General features: G+C 50.3%; 1 protein-coding gene across 2 annotated transcripts in view; it reads left to right on the top strand.

Annotated features, from left to right (window-relative positions):
• The window catches only part of WDTC1 (WD and tetratricopeptide repeats 1), a 154,145-nt gene that overhangs the window by 80,475 nt on the left and 53,891 nt on the right, over positions 1–19,779 (top strand). For both annotated transcript variants that reach the window (XM_075335920.1, XM_075335919.1), the window contains exon 9: positions 1,263–1,378. In XM_075335920.1, coding sequence (XP_075192035.1) covers positions 1,263–1,378 — 116 coding nt within the window. The remainder of the gene's footprint in view (positions 1–1,262; positions 1,379–19,779) is intronic.

Here is a 19,779-nt window from a genome sequence, read left to right as displayed (position 1 = left end):
AAGTCAGTATTTCTGCTGTACAGAGCGGTGCTGATGCACTGCTCTGTACTGCACAAACGATTGGAAGATTGCAGCTTCAAGTATCCTAAGGGGACTAGTAAATACAATAAAAAGTGAGAAACGTTTTTACATTATGAATAAGTAAAATCACCCCCTTTTTGCCCCATTGAAAATAAACCAATAAGAAAAAACACATTTGGTATCGCTGCATTCAGAAATGTCGGATCAGTCAAAATATAAAATAAATTAATTTGATATTAGTAAACCGTGTAACAAAAAAATAAATAAATTAAAAACACCACAATTACGCTTTTTTTTGGCCTCCGCAACATTAAAATACAATGCACTAAGGCTGAGTTCACATATCTGCAATCATTTGTTAGAACGGATCCTGCAGAGATCTGCTAACAAAATGATGTGTGTCGGATCAGTTTTTTAACAATGGGAGTCTATGGAAAACGGCTTTGTTAGTCGATTGCAATTTATCTTCCACTTGAAGAAGATCCTATAAGAAAAAACCCCAGATCCTTTACAAGTGCAAGAAAAATTGATGGATAAATAGCAAATCAGCTAACGGAATCATTCTGCATAGATGCATATGTAAAAAAACGGATAGAGCAGACATCAGTTGTTTAACAGACAAAAAAGTTGTGTTTGCAGAAACTGTTTTACCAATAGATCTCTGCAGGATCTGTTCTAACAGATGATTATTTGGTGGAATATACAAGTCGTAATAATTTGTAGCTATTAACAGCTCCATGCTCACAGAAACAGTTGGCACAGGCAAAACCTTTTGACCTTGGCTGTCTAACCACTTTAGCTATACACGTTAGTCAAATAGTGGGCTAATCCACTAATTTCGGCTGGAGTGTCCTAATTTTTCCCTGATAGCACGTTGCTAAAGGGAAAGAAGGATTGGATCTTGGATTTCGTCATGCTGGATCCTTTTTTTCTCAGTGAGACTAGCCCCTGCCAGACTCTCTCCCCATTGAGACCTCATACTTCTAATGTGTATGGGGCAGGGGTGAGCAGTAATAGTACAGTCATGCTCCTTTTTAAATCCTTATGGTGATTGTTATTACCAGGGTGCACCTTATTATACAGGCTGTCATACATCTCAAATAATTCCTGCTTGAACATACTGTAGGTGAATCCACTATTTTTAAGTTTGAGGTCTTTTTAAGACATGATTAGTATTTTCTGTTGTTTTTTGCTTTCTCTGCTATATCATCACTGATTAGGTAACTACTTATTTTCTGCAGGCCACCTTCCAGTCAAACTGCCTGATTACAATAACCGATTACGTGTTTTGGTGGCAACATATGTAACTTTCAGTCCTGATGGCACTGAGCTGCTTGTCAACATGGGAGGAGAGCAGGTAAGTTTGGTCATGTTTGGACATTTTTCTTGAATGTGCACATAGTGGCTATGCACATAGGCCGGCATTGCGTTCCCACACATGCGCACTAAAATACTTTGATCTGCCCTGCTCAGGGCAGATCAAAGTTCGCCTGCGCAGGACCTCAATGACGGCTTGTGTGCATGACGTAGGACGCGTCATGCACCCAGGCTTCAGAAGAAGGAAGACAAAGATGGTCGAAAGAGGAGGCACCGGACCCGGAGAACGGAGACACCCATCCAACCTGTCTGCACCACACTGACTGTTTAGGTGAGCATTATAAAGTGATTTTTATGTTCTACACTGTGGCCTGGGCTCTTATATACAGCATGTTAGAATGTTGTATATAAAAGCCCACTGGTGGTGGCTGCAGCTTATAGTTACCAAATCTGGTGACAGGTTCCCTTTTAAAGGGTTGTCCAGACGTGGAATAAAAGTCTCTAGTCACTTTATGTGAGTACAGACTGCCAAATCATGACAGCATGCAATATGCATACTCTCACGATTCCACTTTATTCACAGTTTGGGTGGGTAGTCTTGTGACTGCATGCATGTGATTTGCATAGTTGCGATCAATTCAACATAGCTTGACTCAAAAATAAGCAATTCGCATACGTGTGATCGCATGTTAGCGAACCATAATTATTATTATTTATTATTATAGCACCATTTATTCCATGGAGCTTTACAAGTGAAAATGGTATACATAAAAAACAAGTACAACAATCATGAATATTTCAAAAACAGACTGGTACAGGAGGAGAGAGCCCTGCCCGCGAGGGCTCACAGTCTACAGGGGATGGGCGATGGTCCAGTAGGTGAGGACAGACCTGGTTGCGCAGTGGTGTACTGGTCTAAGGGTTATTGTAGGTTGTAGGCTTGTCAGAAGAGGTGGGGTCTTCAGATTTCTTTTGAAGGTTTCCACAGTAGGTGAGAGTCTGATATTCTGGGGTAGAGTGTTCCAGAGTATGGGGTAGGCGCGGGAGAAATCTTGTATGTGATTGTGGGAAGAGGAGATAAGAGGGGAGTAGAGAAGGAGATCTTGTGAGGTTGCTTTCAGTTAGGTGCCGGGAGACTTGGTCACATGTGTTTAGAGAAGACAGGTTGTGGATGGCTTTGTATGTCAAGGTTGGTGTTTTAAACTAGAGTCTTTGGGCTATAGGTGAATGGTTTGGCAGAGAGGAGATGCTGGGGAAGAGTCAGGGGAGAGGTGGATTAATCGGGCTGCAGAGTTTAGGATAGATTGGAGGGGTGCAAGAGTGTTGGAAGGGAGGCCACAGAGCAGGAGGTTGCATTAGTCGAGGCGGGAGATGATGAGGGCATGCACTAGTATTTTTACTGATTCTTGGTTAAGGAAGAAAAAAGATTTGGTACCATGTTTGCCAGTTGAAAAATGATTGATTGCTCTCAGTGAGTGAAACAAAATTATAATTTTGTAGTTGTGATACCTTTTAATGGCTAACTAAAATTAAAGTAAGATAGGTTGTTACAAAGCAAGCTTTCGAGACATCTCAGGTCCCTTCATCAGGCATGGTATGACAAAATGTCTGAAGAAACACAACTATATACACAAACAGAGCAGAGGCATGGTATCATAAAAGGACACTTAAATAAACAGTAAGTTTAGAGAGGGAATCCTTAATTAGCTTTGATTAGTGGTATGAAAGTTTTATTGTCCCAATATTCATGTAGGATCAGAGGTCTGGTGCCCTCAGTCTCTGGAGCAGACCTCTCAGATTTTGTAATGGGTCATAAATCCTCCTGACAGGTTGAGTCCTGTGTGGACAGAGTCAAACATTGTAATGAATTTGTATTCCTATACCCTTCGATGGCTCTGAGATCTGAAGTTGCCTTTTAATACGACAACTTTCATATGGTTTATGTTGTGTCCTGAAGCACAGAAATGTTTGGCCACAGGTAAATGTTTTGGGTTTTTTTTGTCTGTAATTGTGTGGCGGTGAGATCTCATTCTTGCTCTCAGTTTCTCCAACATAGAGACACCCAATAGGACATATAGTGCACAGGATTAAATACACCACATTGGAGGAGGAACAAGTGAATGTCCCAGAAATCTTATAGTCCTTCTGTGTGTTAGAGACCAAAGACCGAATACAGATGCCTAACACACAGAAGGACTACACTACGTGCAGAATTATTAGGCAAATGAGTATTTTGATCACATGATACTTTTTATACATGTTGTCCTACTCCAAGCTATATAGGCTTGAGAGCCAACCACCAATTAAGTAAATCAGATGATGTGCATCTCTGTAATGAGGAGGGGTGTGGTGTAATGACATCAACACCCTATATAAGGTGTGCTTAATTATTAGGCAACTTCCTTTCCTTTGGCAAAATGGGTCAGAAGAGATATTTGACGGGCTCTGAAAAGTCCAAAATTGTGAGATGTCTTGCAGAGGGATGCAGCAGTCTTGAAATTGTCACCGAACAATCAAGTGTTTTATGGTAAATAGCCAACAGGGTCGCAAGAAGCGTGTTGGCAAAAAAGGCGCAAAATAACTGCCCATGAATTGAGGAAAATCAAGCGTGAAGCTGTCAAGATGCCATTTGTCACCAGTTTGGCCATATTTCAGAGCTGCAATGTTACTGGAGTATCAAAAAGCACAAGGTGTGCCATACTCTGGGACATGGCCAAGGTAAGGAAGGCTGAAAAACCACCACCTTTGAACAAGAAACATAAGATAAAACGTCAAGACTGGACCAAGAAATATCTTAAGACTGATTTATCAAAGATTTTATGGACTGATGAAATGAGAGTGACTCTTGATGGGCCAGAGGCTGGATCAGTAAAGGGCAGAGAGCTCCACTCTGACTCAACATCAGCAAGATGGAGGTGGGGTACTGGTGGGGTACTGGTATGGGCTGGTATCATCAAAAATGAACTTGTGGGACCTTTTCGAGTTGAGGATGGAGTGAAGCTCAACTCCCAGACCTACTGACAGTTTCTTCAGCGCTCTATTGGGAGACCCAGACGATTGGGGTATAGCTACTGCCCTCTGGAGGCCACACAAAGCACTACATTAAAAGTGCAAGGCCCCTCCCCCTCTGGCTATACCCCCCCGTGGTATCACGGGTTCTCCAGTTTTAGCTTTGTGTGCGAAGGAGGTCAGACATTCCATGCATAGCTCCACAGATTTTAGTCAGCAGTAGCTGCTGACTGTTTCGGATGGAAGAAAAGAGGACACATATAGTGTCCCCAGCATGCTCCCTTCTCACCCCTGGATGGTGTTGTAAGGTTGAGGTACCTATTGCTGGTACAGGGCTGGAGCCTGACATGCTGTTTTCCTTCCACATCCCCTGGTAGGGCTCTGTGGAAGTGGGATCCTGCCGGCCTCTCAGCTCTGATGCCGGGCTCCATCCACAGACCCATTAGAACCTGATGGATTCGGAGCAGGAGTACGATCAGGGACAGGCCCTGCATCATACAGGTACTCTGTGTCCCCGGCAGGCACAGACACACTCCGGGCTGGCTGGGTGTTGTAGTGCGCCGGGGACCGCAATGTTGGAGTTAGTGTCCCTACAGATTACTGGGGGATGTTTTGTGTATGGGAACGCAGCGCCGACCCCCTCTGGACCGGGCGGCGCTGCTGTGACTTGTGGTGCGCCGGGGATCCGCCGTCCGCGCTTTTACGGCGGCGGCGGTTATAACTTTAGTCCCCGGCTTTTTGGGCCTAGGACGCCGGCAGCTCCGTTTCGTTCCCGCCCCCACCCTGTCATTCAGGGTAGGGGAGAGACGCTGTTCGCAAGCAGCGACGAGGGCTGGAGCCTGATTTACATGCTCCAGCCCTCACACTATGCACAGAGGGAAGCAGGCTTCCCGCTCTTGGCCAGGAACGCCCAGGGCCCGCCCCCCTTCCTCTCTAGAGACGCCGGCAGCCATTACATGCATGCCTGGCTGGAGGAAGGACGCAAGGCTCTGGGAGACCTGGACTAGGGGCTATCTGGCGACCACACACCCGCTTTTTAAGCGGGCGGTAAGCGATTTTTCTGTGCTGGTCCCTCTAGTGCCTCACTGTGTGTCAGTGTACTGGGTACATATATATAGATATTGTATTTCTTGCACTGTGAGGTGCGCTTCTGGCTGCATATCCCAGATCGCTCTGTGGAAGCAGCAACATGTCATCCTCAAAACGCAAGGCGGCCAAGGCAAAAAGGGCTGTGTATACTGCGTGTGCTGCATGTGGGGCTAATCTACCAGCAGGCTCTGATGACCCCCATTGTGTGCAATGCTCCGACCCGGTGCTGCTTCGCCAGCCGGAGTCAGGAGAGGTAGCGACCCAGGCTGAGACGCTTGTAAGTTCTGCCCCGGTGACAGGGACGGACTTTGCAGTTTTTGCAGATAATATGTCTGTATCTATGGCAAAAATCCTTGAGACCTTGCAATCTATGCATGGGGCTCAGTCTCTGGGCACGGCGAGGCCTCTGTCCTCAGGTCCCCCTTACTTGGAATGTATCCAGCCCACAGGGGGGTCCCCGGCTTCACAGGCCGAGGATTATGACTCAGATGATGGCCCCAGCCACCCTAAGCGAGCTCGCTGGGAAAGACCCTCGACGTCTTCACACTGCTCAGGGTCTCAGCGCAATCAGTCTCCCTGTGATGTGTCTGATGAGAGTGATCAGGAATCCACTCCTGGAACCCCTCTCAACCTGGATACCCCGGATGGGGATGCCATGGTAGACGACCTTATCTCAGCCATCAATAGGCTGTTGGATATTTCTCCCCCAGCCCCTTCAGCAGAAGAGGCGGCTGCGGAGCAGGAAAAGTTTCGTTTCCTTTATCCCAAGCGTAAATTGAGTGCTTTGTTAGATCACTCTGACTTCAGAGAATCAATTCAGAAGCACGACGCTCACCCGGAAAGGCGTTTCTCTAAACGATCTAAAGATACGCGTTTCCCTTTCCCCCCTGAGGTGGTCAAGCGCTGGACACAGTGTCCAAAGGTGGACCCCCCGATTTCCAAACTTGCAGCTAGATCCATAGTTGCAGTGGAGGATGGCGCTTCACTTAAAGATGCCAATGACAGACAGATGGACCTTTGGTTAAAATCTGTCTATGAAGCTATAGGCGCGTCATTTGCTCCGGCATTCGCAGCCGTCTGGGCACTCCAGGCTATTTCAGCTGGCTTAGCAAAGGTGGATGCTATCATGCATCCAGCAGTGCCGCAAGTGGCGCACCTTACCACGCAGATGTCGGCGTTTGCGTCTTACGCTATCAATGCGGTCCTAGAATCTACCAGTCGCACCTCAATGGCGTCCGCCAATTCGGTAGTTTTGCGCAGAGCCTTGTGGTTAAAGGACTGGAAAGCGGATGCTGGTTCCAAAAAATGTTTAACCAGTTTGCCTTTGTCTAGAGAGAGACTGTTTGGCGAGCCATTGGCTGACATCATTAAGCAGTCCAAGGGTAAAGACTCCTCTTTACCACAACCCAGAACACCCAAACCTCAGCAGAAAAAGTGGCAGCAGAGGTTTCAGTCCTTTCGAGGTTCGGGCAAGACACCATTTACCTCGTCCAAAGGGACTCAGAGGACGCAAAGAAACTCAGATTCGTGGCGGACTCACACACGCCCCAAGAAAGCAAATGGAGGTACCGCTTCCAAAGCGGCTACCTCATGACTTCCAGCCCCCCCCCTCCGCATCGCCGGTCGGGGGCAGGCTCTCCCGCTTTTCCGGCATTTGGATGTCACAGGTCAAAGACCGGTGGGTGACGGACATTTTGTCTCGCGGGTACAGAATCGAGTTCAATTCTCGTCCTCCAGCTCGGTTCTTCAGAACCTCCCCACGGCCAGACCGAGCAGATGCTCTGCTGCAGGCGGTGGATTCCCTAAAAGCGGAAGGAGTGGTTATCCCAGTCCCTCCTCAGGAACAAGGGCAAGGGTTTTACTCCAATCTCTTTGTGGTTCCAAAAAAGGACGGCTCGTTCCGTCCTGTTCTGGACCTAAAACGGCTCAACAAGCATGTGCACGCCAGGAGGTTCCGGATGGAAACCCTCCGCTCTGTCATTGCCTCAATGTCCAGAGGAGACTTCCTTGCCTCAATAGACATCAGAGATGCTTATCTCCACGTGCCAATTGCTACAGAACATCAACGTTTTCTACGTTTTGTGATAGGAGACGACCATTTTCAGTTCGTAGCTCTTCCATTTGGTCTGGCGACAGCCCCACGGGTCTTCACCAAGGTCATGGCGGCGGTGGTAGCAGTCTTGCACTCTCAGGGACACTCGGTGATCCCTTACCTAGACGATTTATTGGTCAAAGCTCCCTCTCAGGAGGCATGCCAACTCAGCCTGAATGCTACGCTGGAGACTCTACAGTCTTTCGGATGGATCATCAACTTTCCAAAGTCGATCCTATCACCGACTCAGTCACTAACGTATCTTGGCATGGAGTTTCATACTCTAGCAGCGATAGTGAAGCTTCCGCTGGACAAGCAGCGGTCACTACAGACAGGGGTGCAATCTCTCCTGCAGGGCCAGTTGCATCCCTTGCGGCGCCTCATGCATTTCCTAGGGAAGATGGTGGCAGCCATGGAAGCAGTTCCCTTTGCGCAGTTTCATCTGCGCCCACTTCAATGGGACATTCTCCGCCAATGGGATGGGAAGTCAACGTCCCTGGACAGGAAAGTCTCGCTTTCCCAGACGGCCAAGGACTCTCTACAATGGTGGCTCCTTCCCACATCATTGTCTCAGGGAAGATCCTTCCTGCCCCCATCCTGGGCAGTAGTCACGACAGATGCGAGTCTGTCAGGGTGGGGAGCAGTATTTCTCCACCACAGGGCTCAGGGGACGTGGACTCCGCAGGAGTCCACCCTTCAGATCAATGTTCTGGAGATCAGAGCAGTGTATCTTGCTCTACTGGCCTTCCAACAGTGGCTGGAAGGAAAGCAGATCCGAATCCAATCGGACAACTCCACAGCGGTGGCATACATCAACCACCAAGGAGGGACGCGCAGTCGGCAAGCCTTCCAAGAAGTCCGGCGCATTCTAATGTGGGTGGAGGACAGAGCATCCACCATATCCGCGGTTCACATCCCAGGCGTAGAAAACTGGGAAGCAGACTTCCTCAGTCGCCAGGGCATGGACGCAGGGGAAGGGTCCCTTCACCCGGACGTGTTTCAGGAAATCTGTCGCCGCTGGGGAGTGCCGGACGTCGACCTAATGGCGTCCCGGCACAACAACAAGGTCCCGGCATTCATGGCGAGGTCGCGCGATCAAAGAGCTCTGGCGGCAGACGCCTTGGTTCAAGATTGGTCGCAGTTTCAGCTCCCATACGTGTTTCCACCTCTGGCGCTCTTGCCCAGAGTGCTACGCAAGATCAGATCCGAGTGCAGCCGCGTCATACTCGTCGCTCCAGACTGGCCGAGGAGGTCGTGGTATCCGGATCTGTGGCATCTCACGATCGGTCGACCGTGGTCACTGCCAGACCGACCAGACTTACTGTCCCAAGGGCCGTTTTTCCATCAGAATTCTGCGGCCCTGAACCTGACTGTGTGGCCATTGAGTCCTGGATCCTAGCGTCTGCTGGATTATCTCAGGGAGTCATTGCCACAATGAGACAAGCTAGAAAGTCGAATTCGGCTAAGATCTACCACAGAACGTGGAAGATTTTCTTGTCCTGGTGCTCTGCTCAGGGAGTGTCTCCCTGGCCATTTGCATTGCCCAAGTTTCTTTCCTTCCTGCAATCGGGGTTAGAAAAGGGCTTGTCGCTCAGCTCCCTTAAAGGGCAAGTTTCGGCACTATCCGTGTTTTTTCAGAAGCGTCTAGCACGTCTTCCTAAGGTGCGCACGTTCCTGCAGGGGGTCTGTCATATTGTGCCCCCGTACAAGCGACCGTTAGATCCATGGGATCTGAACAGGGTACTAGTTGCTCTCCAGAAGCCGCCCTTCGAGCCTCTGAAGGAAGTTTCCTTTTCTCGGCTGTCGCAGAAAGTGGCGTTTCTTGTTGCAATCACATCGCTTCGGCGAGTGTCTGAGCTGGCAGCTCTGTCATCCAAGGCTCCCTTCCTGGTGTTCCACCAGGACAAGGTTGTGCTGCGCCCCATTCCGGAGTTTCTCCCTAAGGTCGTATCCTCTTTTCATCTTAATCAGGATATTTCCTTGCCTTCTTTTTGCCCTCATCCGGTTCACCGGTATGAAAAGGCCTTACGTTTGCTAGATCTGGTGAGAGCACTCAGAATCTACATTTCCCGCACGGCGCCCATACGCCGTGCCGATGCACTTTTCGTCCTTGTCGCTGGTCCGCGCAAGGGGTTGCAGGCTTCTAAAGCCACCCTGGCTCGATGGATCAAAGAACCAATTCTGAAGCCTACCGTTCTGCGGGGCTTCCGGTTCCTTCAGGGCTAAAAGCCCACTCAACCAGAGCCGTGGGTGCGTCCTGGGCATTACGTCACCAGGCTTCGGCTCAACAGGTGTGCCAGGCAGCTACCTGGTCCAGTCTGCACACTTTCACCAAGCATTATCAGGTGCATACCTATGCTTCGGCGGATGCCAGCTTAGGTAGAAGAGTCCTGCAGGCGGCAGTGACACCCCCGTAGGGGAGGGCTGTTTTGCAGCTCTAACATGAGGTATTTATTTACCCACCCAGGGACAGCTTTTGGACGTCCCAATCGTCTGGGTCTCCCAATAGAGCGCTGAAGAAGAAGGGAATTTTGTTACTTACCGTAAATTCCTTTTCTTCTAGCTCTTATTGGGAGACCCAGCACCCGCCCTGTTGTCCTTCGGGATTTCTTGGTTGTTTGCGGGTACACATGTTGTTCATGTTGAACGGTTTTTCAGTTCTCCGACGTTATTCGGAGTTAATTTGTTTAAACCAGTTATTGGCTTCCTCCTTCTTGCTTTGGCACTAAAACTGGAGAACCCGTGATACCACGGGGGGGTATAGCCAGAGGGGGAGGGGCCTTGCACTTTTAATGTAGTGCTTTGTGTGGCCTCCAGAGGGCAGTAGCTATACCCCAATCGTCTGGGTCTCCCAATAAGAGCTAGAAGAAAAGGAATTTACGGTAAGTAACAAAATTCCCTTCTTCTGGAAGACAACTTCTTCAAGCAGTGCTACAGTAAGAAGTCGGTATCGTTCAAGAAAAACATGATTTTCATGCATGACAATGCTCCATCACATGCATGCAACTACTCCACAGCGTGGCTGGCCAGTAAAGGTCTAAAAGATGAAAAAATTAATGACATGGTCCTCTTGTTCTCCTGATCTGAACCCCATAGAGAACCTGTGGTCCCTCATAAAATGTGAGATCTACAGGGAGGGAAAACAGTACACCTCTCGGAACAGTGTCTGGGTGGCTGTGGTGGCTGCTGCACGCAATGTTGATCGTATGCAGATCAAGCAACTGATAGAATCTGTGGATGGTAGGCTGTTGAGTGTCATCATAAAGAAAGGTGGCTATATTGGTCACTTATTCTTTTGGGTTTTGTTTTTGCATGTCAGAAATGTTTATTTCTAAATTGTGTGCAGTTATATTGGTTTACCTGGTGAAAATAAACAAGTGAGATGGGAATATATTTGGTTTTTATTAAGTTGCCTAATAATTCTGCTCAGTAATAGTTACCTGCACAGATATCCACCTAAGATAGCCAAATCTAAAAAAAAAAACCCACTCCAACTTCCAAAAATATTAAGCTTTGATATTTGAGTCTTTTGGGTTGATTGAGAACATAGTTGTTGATCAATAATAAAAAAAAATACTCTAAAATACACCTTGCCTAATAATTCTGCACATGGTGTTTACGATTCCTGGGACATTCACTTGTTCCTCCTCCAATGTGGTGTACTTAATCCTGTGCACTATATGTCCTATTGGGGGTCTCTATGTTGGAGAAACAGGACAGAGACTGAGAGCAAGAATGAGATCTCACCACTACACAATTACAGACAAAAAAACCCTCCATTTACCTGTGGGCAAACATTTCTGTGCTTCAGGACACAACATAAACCAAATGAAAGTTGTCATATTAAAAGGCAACTTCAGATCTCAGAGCCACTGAAGGGTCTGGGAATACAAATTTATTAAAATGTTTGACTCTGTCCACACAGGACTCAACCTGCCAGGAGGATTTATGACCAACTACAAAATCTGAGAGGTCTGCTCCAGAAACTGAGGGCACCAGACCTCTGATCCTACATGAATATTGGGACAATAAAACTTTCACACCACTAATCAAAGCTAATTAAGGATTTCTACGCTCAGTGTTTGTTTATTTAAATGCCCTTTTATTATACCATGCCTCTGCTCTGTTTGTGTATATATTTGTGTTTCTTCAGAAATTTTGTCATACCATGCCTGATGAAGGGACCTGAGATGTCTCGAAAGCTTGCTTTGTAACAGCCTATTTTATTTTAGTTAGCCATTAAAAGGTATCACAACTACAAAATTATAATTTTGTTTCTCTCACTGAGAACAATCAATCATTGGTTAAGAAATGCACGAATCCATGAGATGTATTTGAATTGTAGTCATCAGGAGGTGAAGAGGGCTTGGATGGGTGGCTTGAAGGATAGAGCAGATTTGAGGATTACGGCCGCGTCACACGGGATGATCTATCGGGCGATCGAATAAGCGGTCATACCCGCTCCCGTCGTTTGTGCGTCACGGGCAATTAGTTGCCCGTGGCGCACAAAGTCGTTCACCCCCTGTCACACGCACTTTCCTCCCGGACGACGTCACTGTGAACGGCGAACATCCTCTTCCTGAAGGGGGAGGGACGTTCGGCGTCACAGCGACGTCACACAGCGGGCGGCCAATAGAAGAGGAGGGGCGGAGATGAGCGTGACGTAACATCCCGCCCACCTCCTTCCTTCCTCATTGCCAGCGGGATGCAGGTAAGCTGTGGTCGTCGTTCCCGGGGTGTCACACGGAGCGATGTGTGCTGCCTCGAGAACGATGAACAACCGGAGCACAGAAGGAGGAACGACATTAAGAAAATGAACAACGAGCAACGATAAGGTGAGTATTTTTGCTCGTTCACAGTCGTTCGTAGCTGTCACACGCTACGATATGTCAAATGATGCCAGATGTGCGTCAGTAACGACGTGACCCCGACGACATATCACCCAGCACCCCTTGAGGAAGTCACGAAACACGTGTTAGGGTTGGCAGCGGACGCACCGATCACTTGGACTGTACAGGCCTTCACATTAAAGTATATCTATGCAGCGCTTTTTCTGCTTCCCTCAGCAGACATCCCCCCCCTGGTGCTCATAAGTTATTTCTCTTGTTCTCCACATACAATTTCCTTGTGGAAGGGATTTTTCATAAATACACAGCATACAGTTAGGTCCAGAAATATTTGGACAGTGACACAATTTTCGCGAGTTGGGCTCTGCATGCCACCACATTGGATTTGAAATGAAACCTCTACAACAGAATTCAAGTGCAGATTGTAACGTTTAATTTGAAGGTTTGAACAAAAATATCTGATAGAAATTGTAGGAATTGTACACATTTCTTTACAAACACTCCACATTTTAGGAGGTCAAAAGTAATTGGACAAATAAACCAAACCCAAACAAAATATTTTTATTTTCAATATTTTGTTGCGAATCCTTTGGAGGCAATCACTGCCTTAAGTCTGGAACCCATGGACATCACCAAACGCTGGGTTTCCTCCTTCTTAATGCTTTGCCAGGCCTTTACAGCCGCAGCCTTCAGGTCTTGCTTGTTTGTGGGTCTTTCCGTCTTAAGTCTGGATTTGAGCAAGTGAAATGCATGCTCAATTGGGTTAAGATCTGGTGATTGACTTGGCCATTGCAGAATGTTCCACTTTTTTGCACTCATGAACTCCTGGGTAGCTTTGGCTGTATGCTTGGGGTCATTGTCCATCTGTACTATGAAGCGCCGTCCGATCAACTTTGCGGCATTTGGCTGAATCTGGGCTGAAAGTATATCCCGGTACACTTCAGAATTCATCCGGCTACTCTTGTCTGCTGTTATGTCATCAATAAACACAAGTGACCCAGTGCCATTGAAAGCCATGCATGCCCATGCCATCACGTTGCCTCCACCATGTTTTACAGAGGATGTGGTGTGCCTTGGATCATGTGCCGTTCCCTTTCTTCTCCAAACTTTTTTCTTCCCATAATTCTGGTACAGGTTGATCTTTGTCTCATCTGCCCATTGAATACTTTTCCAGAACTGAGCTGGCTTCATGAGGTGTTTTTTAGCAAATTTAACTCTGGCCTGTCTATTTTTGGAATTGATGAATGGTTTGCATCTAGATGTGAACCCTTTGTATTTACTTTCATGGAGTCTTCTCTTTACTGTTGACTTAGAGACAGATACACCTACTTCACTGAGAGTGTTCTGGACTTCAGTTGATGTTGTGAACGGGTTCTTCTTCACCAAAGAAAGTATGCGGCGATCATCCACCACTGTTGTCATCCGTGGACGCCCAGGCCTTTTTGAGTTCCCAAGCTCACCAGTCAATTCCTTTTTTCTCAGAATGTACCCGCCTGTTGATTTTGCTACTCCAAGCATGTCTGCTATCTCTCTGATGGATTTTTTCTTTTTTTCAGCCTCAGGATGTTCTGCTTCACCTCAATTGAGAGTTCCTTAGACCACATGTTGTCTGGTCACAGCAACAGCTTCCAAATGCAAAACCACACACCTGTAATCAACCCCATACCTTTTAACTACTTCATTGATTACAGGTTAACGAGGGAGACGCCTTCAGAGTTAATTGCAGCCCTTAGAGTCCCTTGTCCAATTACTTTTGGTCCCTTGAAAAAGAGGAGGCTATGCATTACAGAGCTATGATTCCTAAACCCTTTCTCCGATTTGGATGTGAAAACTCTCATATTGCAGCTGGGAGTGTGCACTTTCAGCCCATATTATATATATATAATTGTATTTCTGAACATGTTTTTGTAAACAGCTAAAATAACAAAACTTGTGTCACTGTCCAAATATTTCTGGACCTAACTGTACCTCTTTCTATTGCCTTTACCAGCAACATACATTTCTAATATATTCATAATACATAATCGCACATTATTATTTGCACTTGCTTATTAATGTACTAGAAGGTGGCCCGATTCTACGCATCGGGTATTCTAGAATTTACGTATTGTGTAGTTCATGTATGATTTTTGTTATATATATATATATATATATCTATATATATATAATTGCCTTATTCTGTCTGTCTGTCTGTCTGTCTTCCTCCAAAATTGTGTCCTTACGGTGACACGAAGCTGATTGGCCGCTGGGCTCGCCATGGCCCCGCCCCCCCGCACAGATTGGCCGCTCGCCCAGGCTGCGCCCCCCCACGGATTGGCCGGCCGCTCGCCCAGGCTCCGCCCCCCCCCACACAGATTGGCCTCTCGCCCCGGCACCCTGCAGGCATTGGCAACTCGGCCACGCCCCGCCCCCCTCACGCAATGAACGCTAGCTCTGGCCCCGCCTCCCCCCGCATTCCCCGAACCGACACGGTCACGGAGCCACGACTACCAGGTGAGTACTGTACCCCTGGGAGCCCACATCAGCATACGCCGCCAAACCAGCCGACACATACCCTCGCATTGCTGGGGCTGGCCGGCGTATGCTGGTGTGGGCTCCCGTGCGAGCGGGGGACAAGATGCGCTGGCAACCATGGTAGCATAGTTACCAGCGCATCAAGGTCCTGCAGCGGCGGAAAATACACACACGCACACACATAACAGCACACACACACACACATCAGATCACACTCACTCTCACACACACATCACATCGCATCCACATACTCACAACATCCTGGGATATCGCTTGCTTCTCGGCGGCGATATTGTGCTGTGAGCTTCCAGGACCTGCCGGAGGATCACATGGCCAGAAGCATGTGGTATCTCCGGATGTTGTGAGTATGAGCGCGTATGTGCAATATCGTCAATGTGTGTGTGTGTGAGTGTATGCGATCGGGTGTGTGTGAGTGTATGCGATCGGGTGTGTGTGAGTGTATGCGATCGGGGGTGTGTGAGTGTATGCGATCGGGGGTGTGTGAGTGTATGCGATCGGATCTGTGAGTGTCGGCAGAGGAGCACGGCGTGCTGGAGGAGGCTGGGAGGAGAGAGGCTGATCCTGGGGAAGGCTGGGATGGGGAGGCTGAGAGAAGAGAGGCTGATGCTGGGGGAGGCTGAGGCTGGGGTAGGCTGGGAGGAGAGAGGCTGATGCTGGGGACCGAAAAGGCATCAGCTGGGGACAGAAAAGGCTGATGCTGGGAGGAGAGAGGCTGATGCTGGGGACAGAGAGGCTGACGCTGGGAGGAGAGAGGCTGATGCTGGGGACAGAGAGGCTGATGCTGGGAGGAGAGAGGCTGATGCTGAGAGGCTGATGCTGGGAGGAGAGAGGCTGATGCTGGGGACAGAGAGGCTGATGCTGGGATTAGAGAGGCTGATGCTGGGAGGAGAGAGGCTGATGCTGGGGACAGAGAGGCTGATGCTGGGAGGAGAGAGGCTGATGCTGGGATGAGAGAGGCTGATGCTGGGATGAGAGAGGCTGATGCTGGGGACAGAGAGGCTGATGCTGGGGACAGAGAGGCTGATGCTGGGATGAGAGAGGCTGATGCTGCGGGTAGAGAGGCTGATGCTGGGAGGAGAGAGGCTGATGCTGCGGGCAGAGAGGCTGATGCTGCGGGCAGAGAGGCTGATGCTGGTGCAGCATGGGGGATGGAGTACATTTGGGATTGCGCAGCATGGCGCATGGAGCACGTTTGGGAGTGCGCAGCATGGCGGATGGACCACGTTTGGGAGTGCGCAGCATGGCGGATGGAGCACGTTTGGGAGTGCGCAGCATGGCGGATGGAGCACGTTTGGGAGTGCGCAGCATGGCGGATGGAGCACGTTTGGGAGTGCGCAGCATGGCGGATGGAGCACGTTTGGGAGTGCGCAGCATGGCGGATGGAGCACGTTTGGGAGTGCGCAGCATGGCGGATGGAGCACGTTTGGGAGTACGCAGCATGGGGGATGCAGCACGATGGGGAGTGCGGAGTATGGCGGATGGAGCACGTTTGGGAGTGCGCAGCATGGCGGATGGACCACGTTTGGGAGTGCGCAGTATGGCGGATGGAGCACGTTTGGGAGTGCGCAGCATGGGAGATGGAGCACGATAGGGGGTGCGCAGCATAGGGGATGGAGCACGATGGGGAGTGCGCTGCGTGGGGGATGGAGCACGATGGGGAGTGCGGAGTATGGCGGATGGAGCACGTTTGGGAGTGCGCAGCATGGCGGATGGAGCACGTTTGGGAGTGCGCAGCATAGGAGATGGAGCACAATGGGGGGTGCGCAGCATAGGGGATGGAGCATGATGGGGAGTGCGCTGCATGGGGGATGGAGCACGATGGGGAGTGCGCTGCATGGGGGATGGAGCACGATGGGAAGTGCACACCTCCCCCCAACACACACACACACGCGCGCGCACTGCACAACACACCACACACACACACTGGGAACCACAAACAACTGCCCTACACAGACACCCACACACACAGACAACGCTGCACACACAAATATACGCACATATCGCACAACACACACATTGCACAAAACATACCTCCCCCCAAAACACACCACACACACACAAACCGCGCAACACACACACAACGCTACAGACACACAGCGCTCCACAAACAACGCAACACACATACAACACCGCTCTCACCCCCCGTCACACCCAGACAACACCCAGAACATGTACAGCGCCCTACACAAACACTTGGTAACTACACACAACAACATCTATATATATATATATATATATATATAACAAAAATCATACATGAACTACACAATACGTAAATTCTAGAATACCCGATGCGTAGAATCGGGCCACCTTCTAGTATATATATATATATATATATATATATATATAGATGTTGTTGTGTGTAGTTACCAAGTGTTTGTGTAGGGCGCTGTACATGTTCTGGGTGTTGTCTGGGTGTGACGGGGGGTGAGAGCGGTGTTGTATGTGTGTTGCATTGTTTGTGGAGCGCTGTGTGTCTGTAGCGTGTGTGTGTGTGTGTGTTGCGCGGTTTGTGTGTGTGTGGTGTGTTTTGGGGGGAGGTATGTTTTGTGCAATGTGTGTGTTGTGCGGTATGTGGGTATATTTGTGTGTGCCGCGGTGTTTGTGTGTTGGGTGTTGTGTGTGTGTGCAGCGTTGTCTGTGTGGGTGTCTGTGTAGGGCAGTTGTTTGTGGTTCCCAGTGTGTGTGTGTGGTGTGTTGTGCAGTGCGCACGCGTGTGTGTGTGTTGGGGGGAGGTGTGTACTTCCCATCGTGCTCCATCCCCCATGCAGCGCACCCCCCATCGTGCTCCATCTCCCATGCTGCGCACTCCCAAACGTGCTCCATCCGCCATGCTGCGCACTCCCAAACGTGCTCCATCCACCATGCTGCGCACTCCCAAACGTGCTCCATCTGCCATGCTGCGCACTCCCAAACATGCTCCATCCGCCATACTCCGCACTCCCCATCGTGCTCCATCCCCCATGCAGCGCACTCCCCATCGTGCTCCATCCCCTATGCTGCGCACCCCCATCGTGCTCCATCTCCCATGCTGCGCACTCCCAAACGTGCTCCATCCGCCATGCTGCGCACTCCCAAATGTGCTCCATCAGCTATGCTGCGCACTCCCAAACGTGGTCCATCCGCCATGCTGCGCACTCCCAAACGTGCTCCATCCGCCATACTCCGCACTCCCCATCGTGCTGCATCCCCCATGCTGCGCACTCCCAAACGTGCTCCATCCGCCATGCTGCGCACTCCCAAACGTGCTCCATCCGCCATGCTGCGCACTCCCAAACGTGCTCCATCCGCCATGCTGCGCACTCCCAAACGTGCTCCATCCGCCATGCTGCGCACTCCCAAACGTGCTCCATCCGCCATGCTGCGCACTCCCAAACGTGCTCCATCCGCCATGCTGCGCACTCCCAAACGTGCTCCATCCGCCATGCTGCGCACTCCCAAACGTGCTCCATCCGCCATGCTGCGCACTCCCAAACGTGGTCCATCCGCCATGCTGCGCACTCCCAAACGTGGTCCATCCGCCATGCTGCGCACTCCCAAACGTGCTCCATCCGCCATGCTGCGCACTCCCAAACGTGCTCCATCCGCCATGCTGCGCACTCCCAAACGTGCTCCATCCGCCATGCTGCGCACTCCCAAACGTGCTCCATCCGCCATGCTGCGCACCCCCCATCGTGCTCCATCCCCCATGCTGCACCAGCATCAGCCTCTCTACCCGCAGCATCAGCCTCTCTGCCCGCAGCATCAGCCTCTCTCCTCCCAGCATCAGCCTCTCTACCCGCAGCATCAGCCTCTCTCCTCCCAGCATCAGCCTCTGTCCCCAGCATCAGCCTCTCTCATCCCAGCATCAGCCTCTCTCCTCCCAGCATCAGCCTTTTCTGTCCCCAGCATCAGCCTCTCTCCTCCCAGCATCAGCCTTTTCTGTCCCTAGCATCAGCCTCTCTCCTCCCAGCATCAGCCTCTCTCTTCCCAGCATCAGCCTCTCTCCTCCCAGCCTACCCCAGCCTCAGCCTCCCCCAGCATCAGCCTCTCTCCTCCCAGCATCAGCCTCTCTCCTCCCAGCATCAGCCTCTCTCCTCCCAGCATCAGCCTCTCTCCTCCCAGCATCAGCCTCTCTCCTCCCAGCATCAGCCTCTCTCCTCCCAGCATCAGCCTCTCTCCTCCCAGCATCAGCCTCTCTCGTCCCAGCATCAGCCTTTTCTGTCCCCAGCATCAGCCTCTCTCCTCCCAGCCTACCCCAGCCTCAGCCTCCCCCAGCATCAGCCTCCCCCAGCATCAGCCTCTCTCCTCCCAGCATCAGCCTCTCTCTTCCCAGCATCAGCCTCTCTCCTCCCAGCCTATCCCAGCCTCAGCCTCCCCCAGCATCAGCCTCTCTCCTCCCAGCATCAGCCTCTCTCCTCCCAGCATCAGCCTCTCTCCCCCAGCCTACCCCAGCCTCAGCCTCCCCCAGCATCAGCCTCTCTCCTCCCAGCATCAGCCTTTTCGGTCCCCAGCATCAGCCTCTCTCCTCCCAGCCTACCCCAGCCTCAGCCTCCCCCAGCCTCAGCCTCTCTTCTCTCAGCCTCCCCATCCCAGCCTTCCCCAGGATCAGCCTCTCTCCTCCCAGCCTCCTCCAGCACGCCGTGCTCCTCTGCCGACACTCACAGATCCGATCGCATACACTCACACACACACACACACACACCCGATCGCATACACTCACACACACCCGATCGCATACACTCACACACACCCGATCACATACACTCACACACACACACCCGATCGCATACACTCACACACACACGATCGCATACACTCATGCACACACACATTGACGATATTGCACATACGCGCTCACACTCACAACATCCGGAGATACCACATGCT

This window comes from Anomaloglossus baeobatrachus, chromosome 2 (assembly GCF_048569485.1).
Source record: "Anomaloglossus baeobatrachus isolate aAnoBae1 chromosome 2, aAnoBae1.hap1, whole genome shotgun sequence".
NCBI classification, from domain to species: Eukaryota; Metazoa; Chordata; class Amphibia; order Anura; family Aromobatidae; genus Anomaloglossus; species Anomaloglossus baeobatrachus.
The sequence above is the reverse complement of the archived record's forward strand: the minus strand, read 5'-3'. Positions and strand labels throughout refer to the sequence as shown.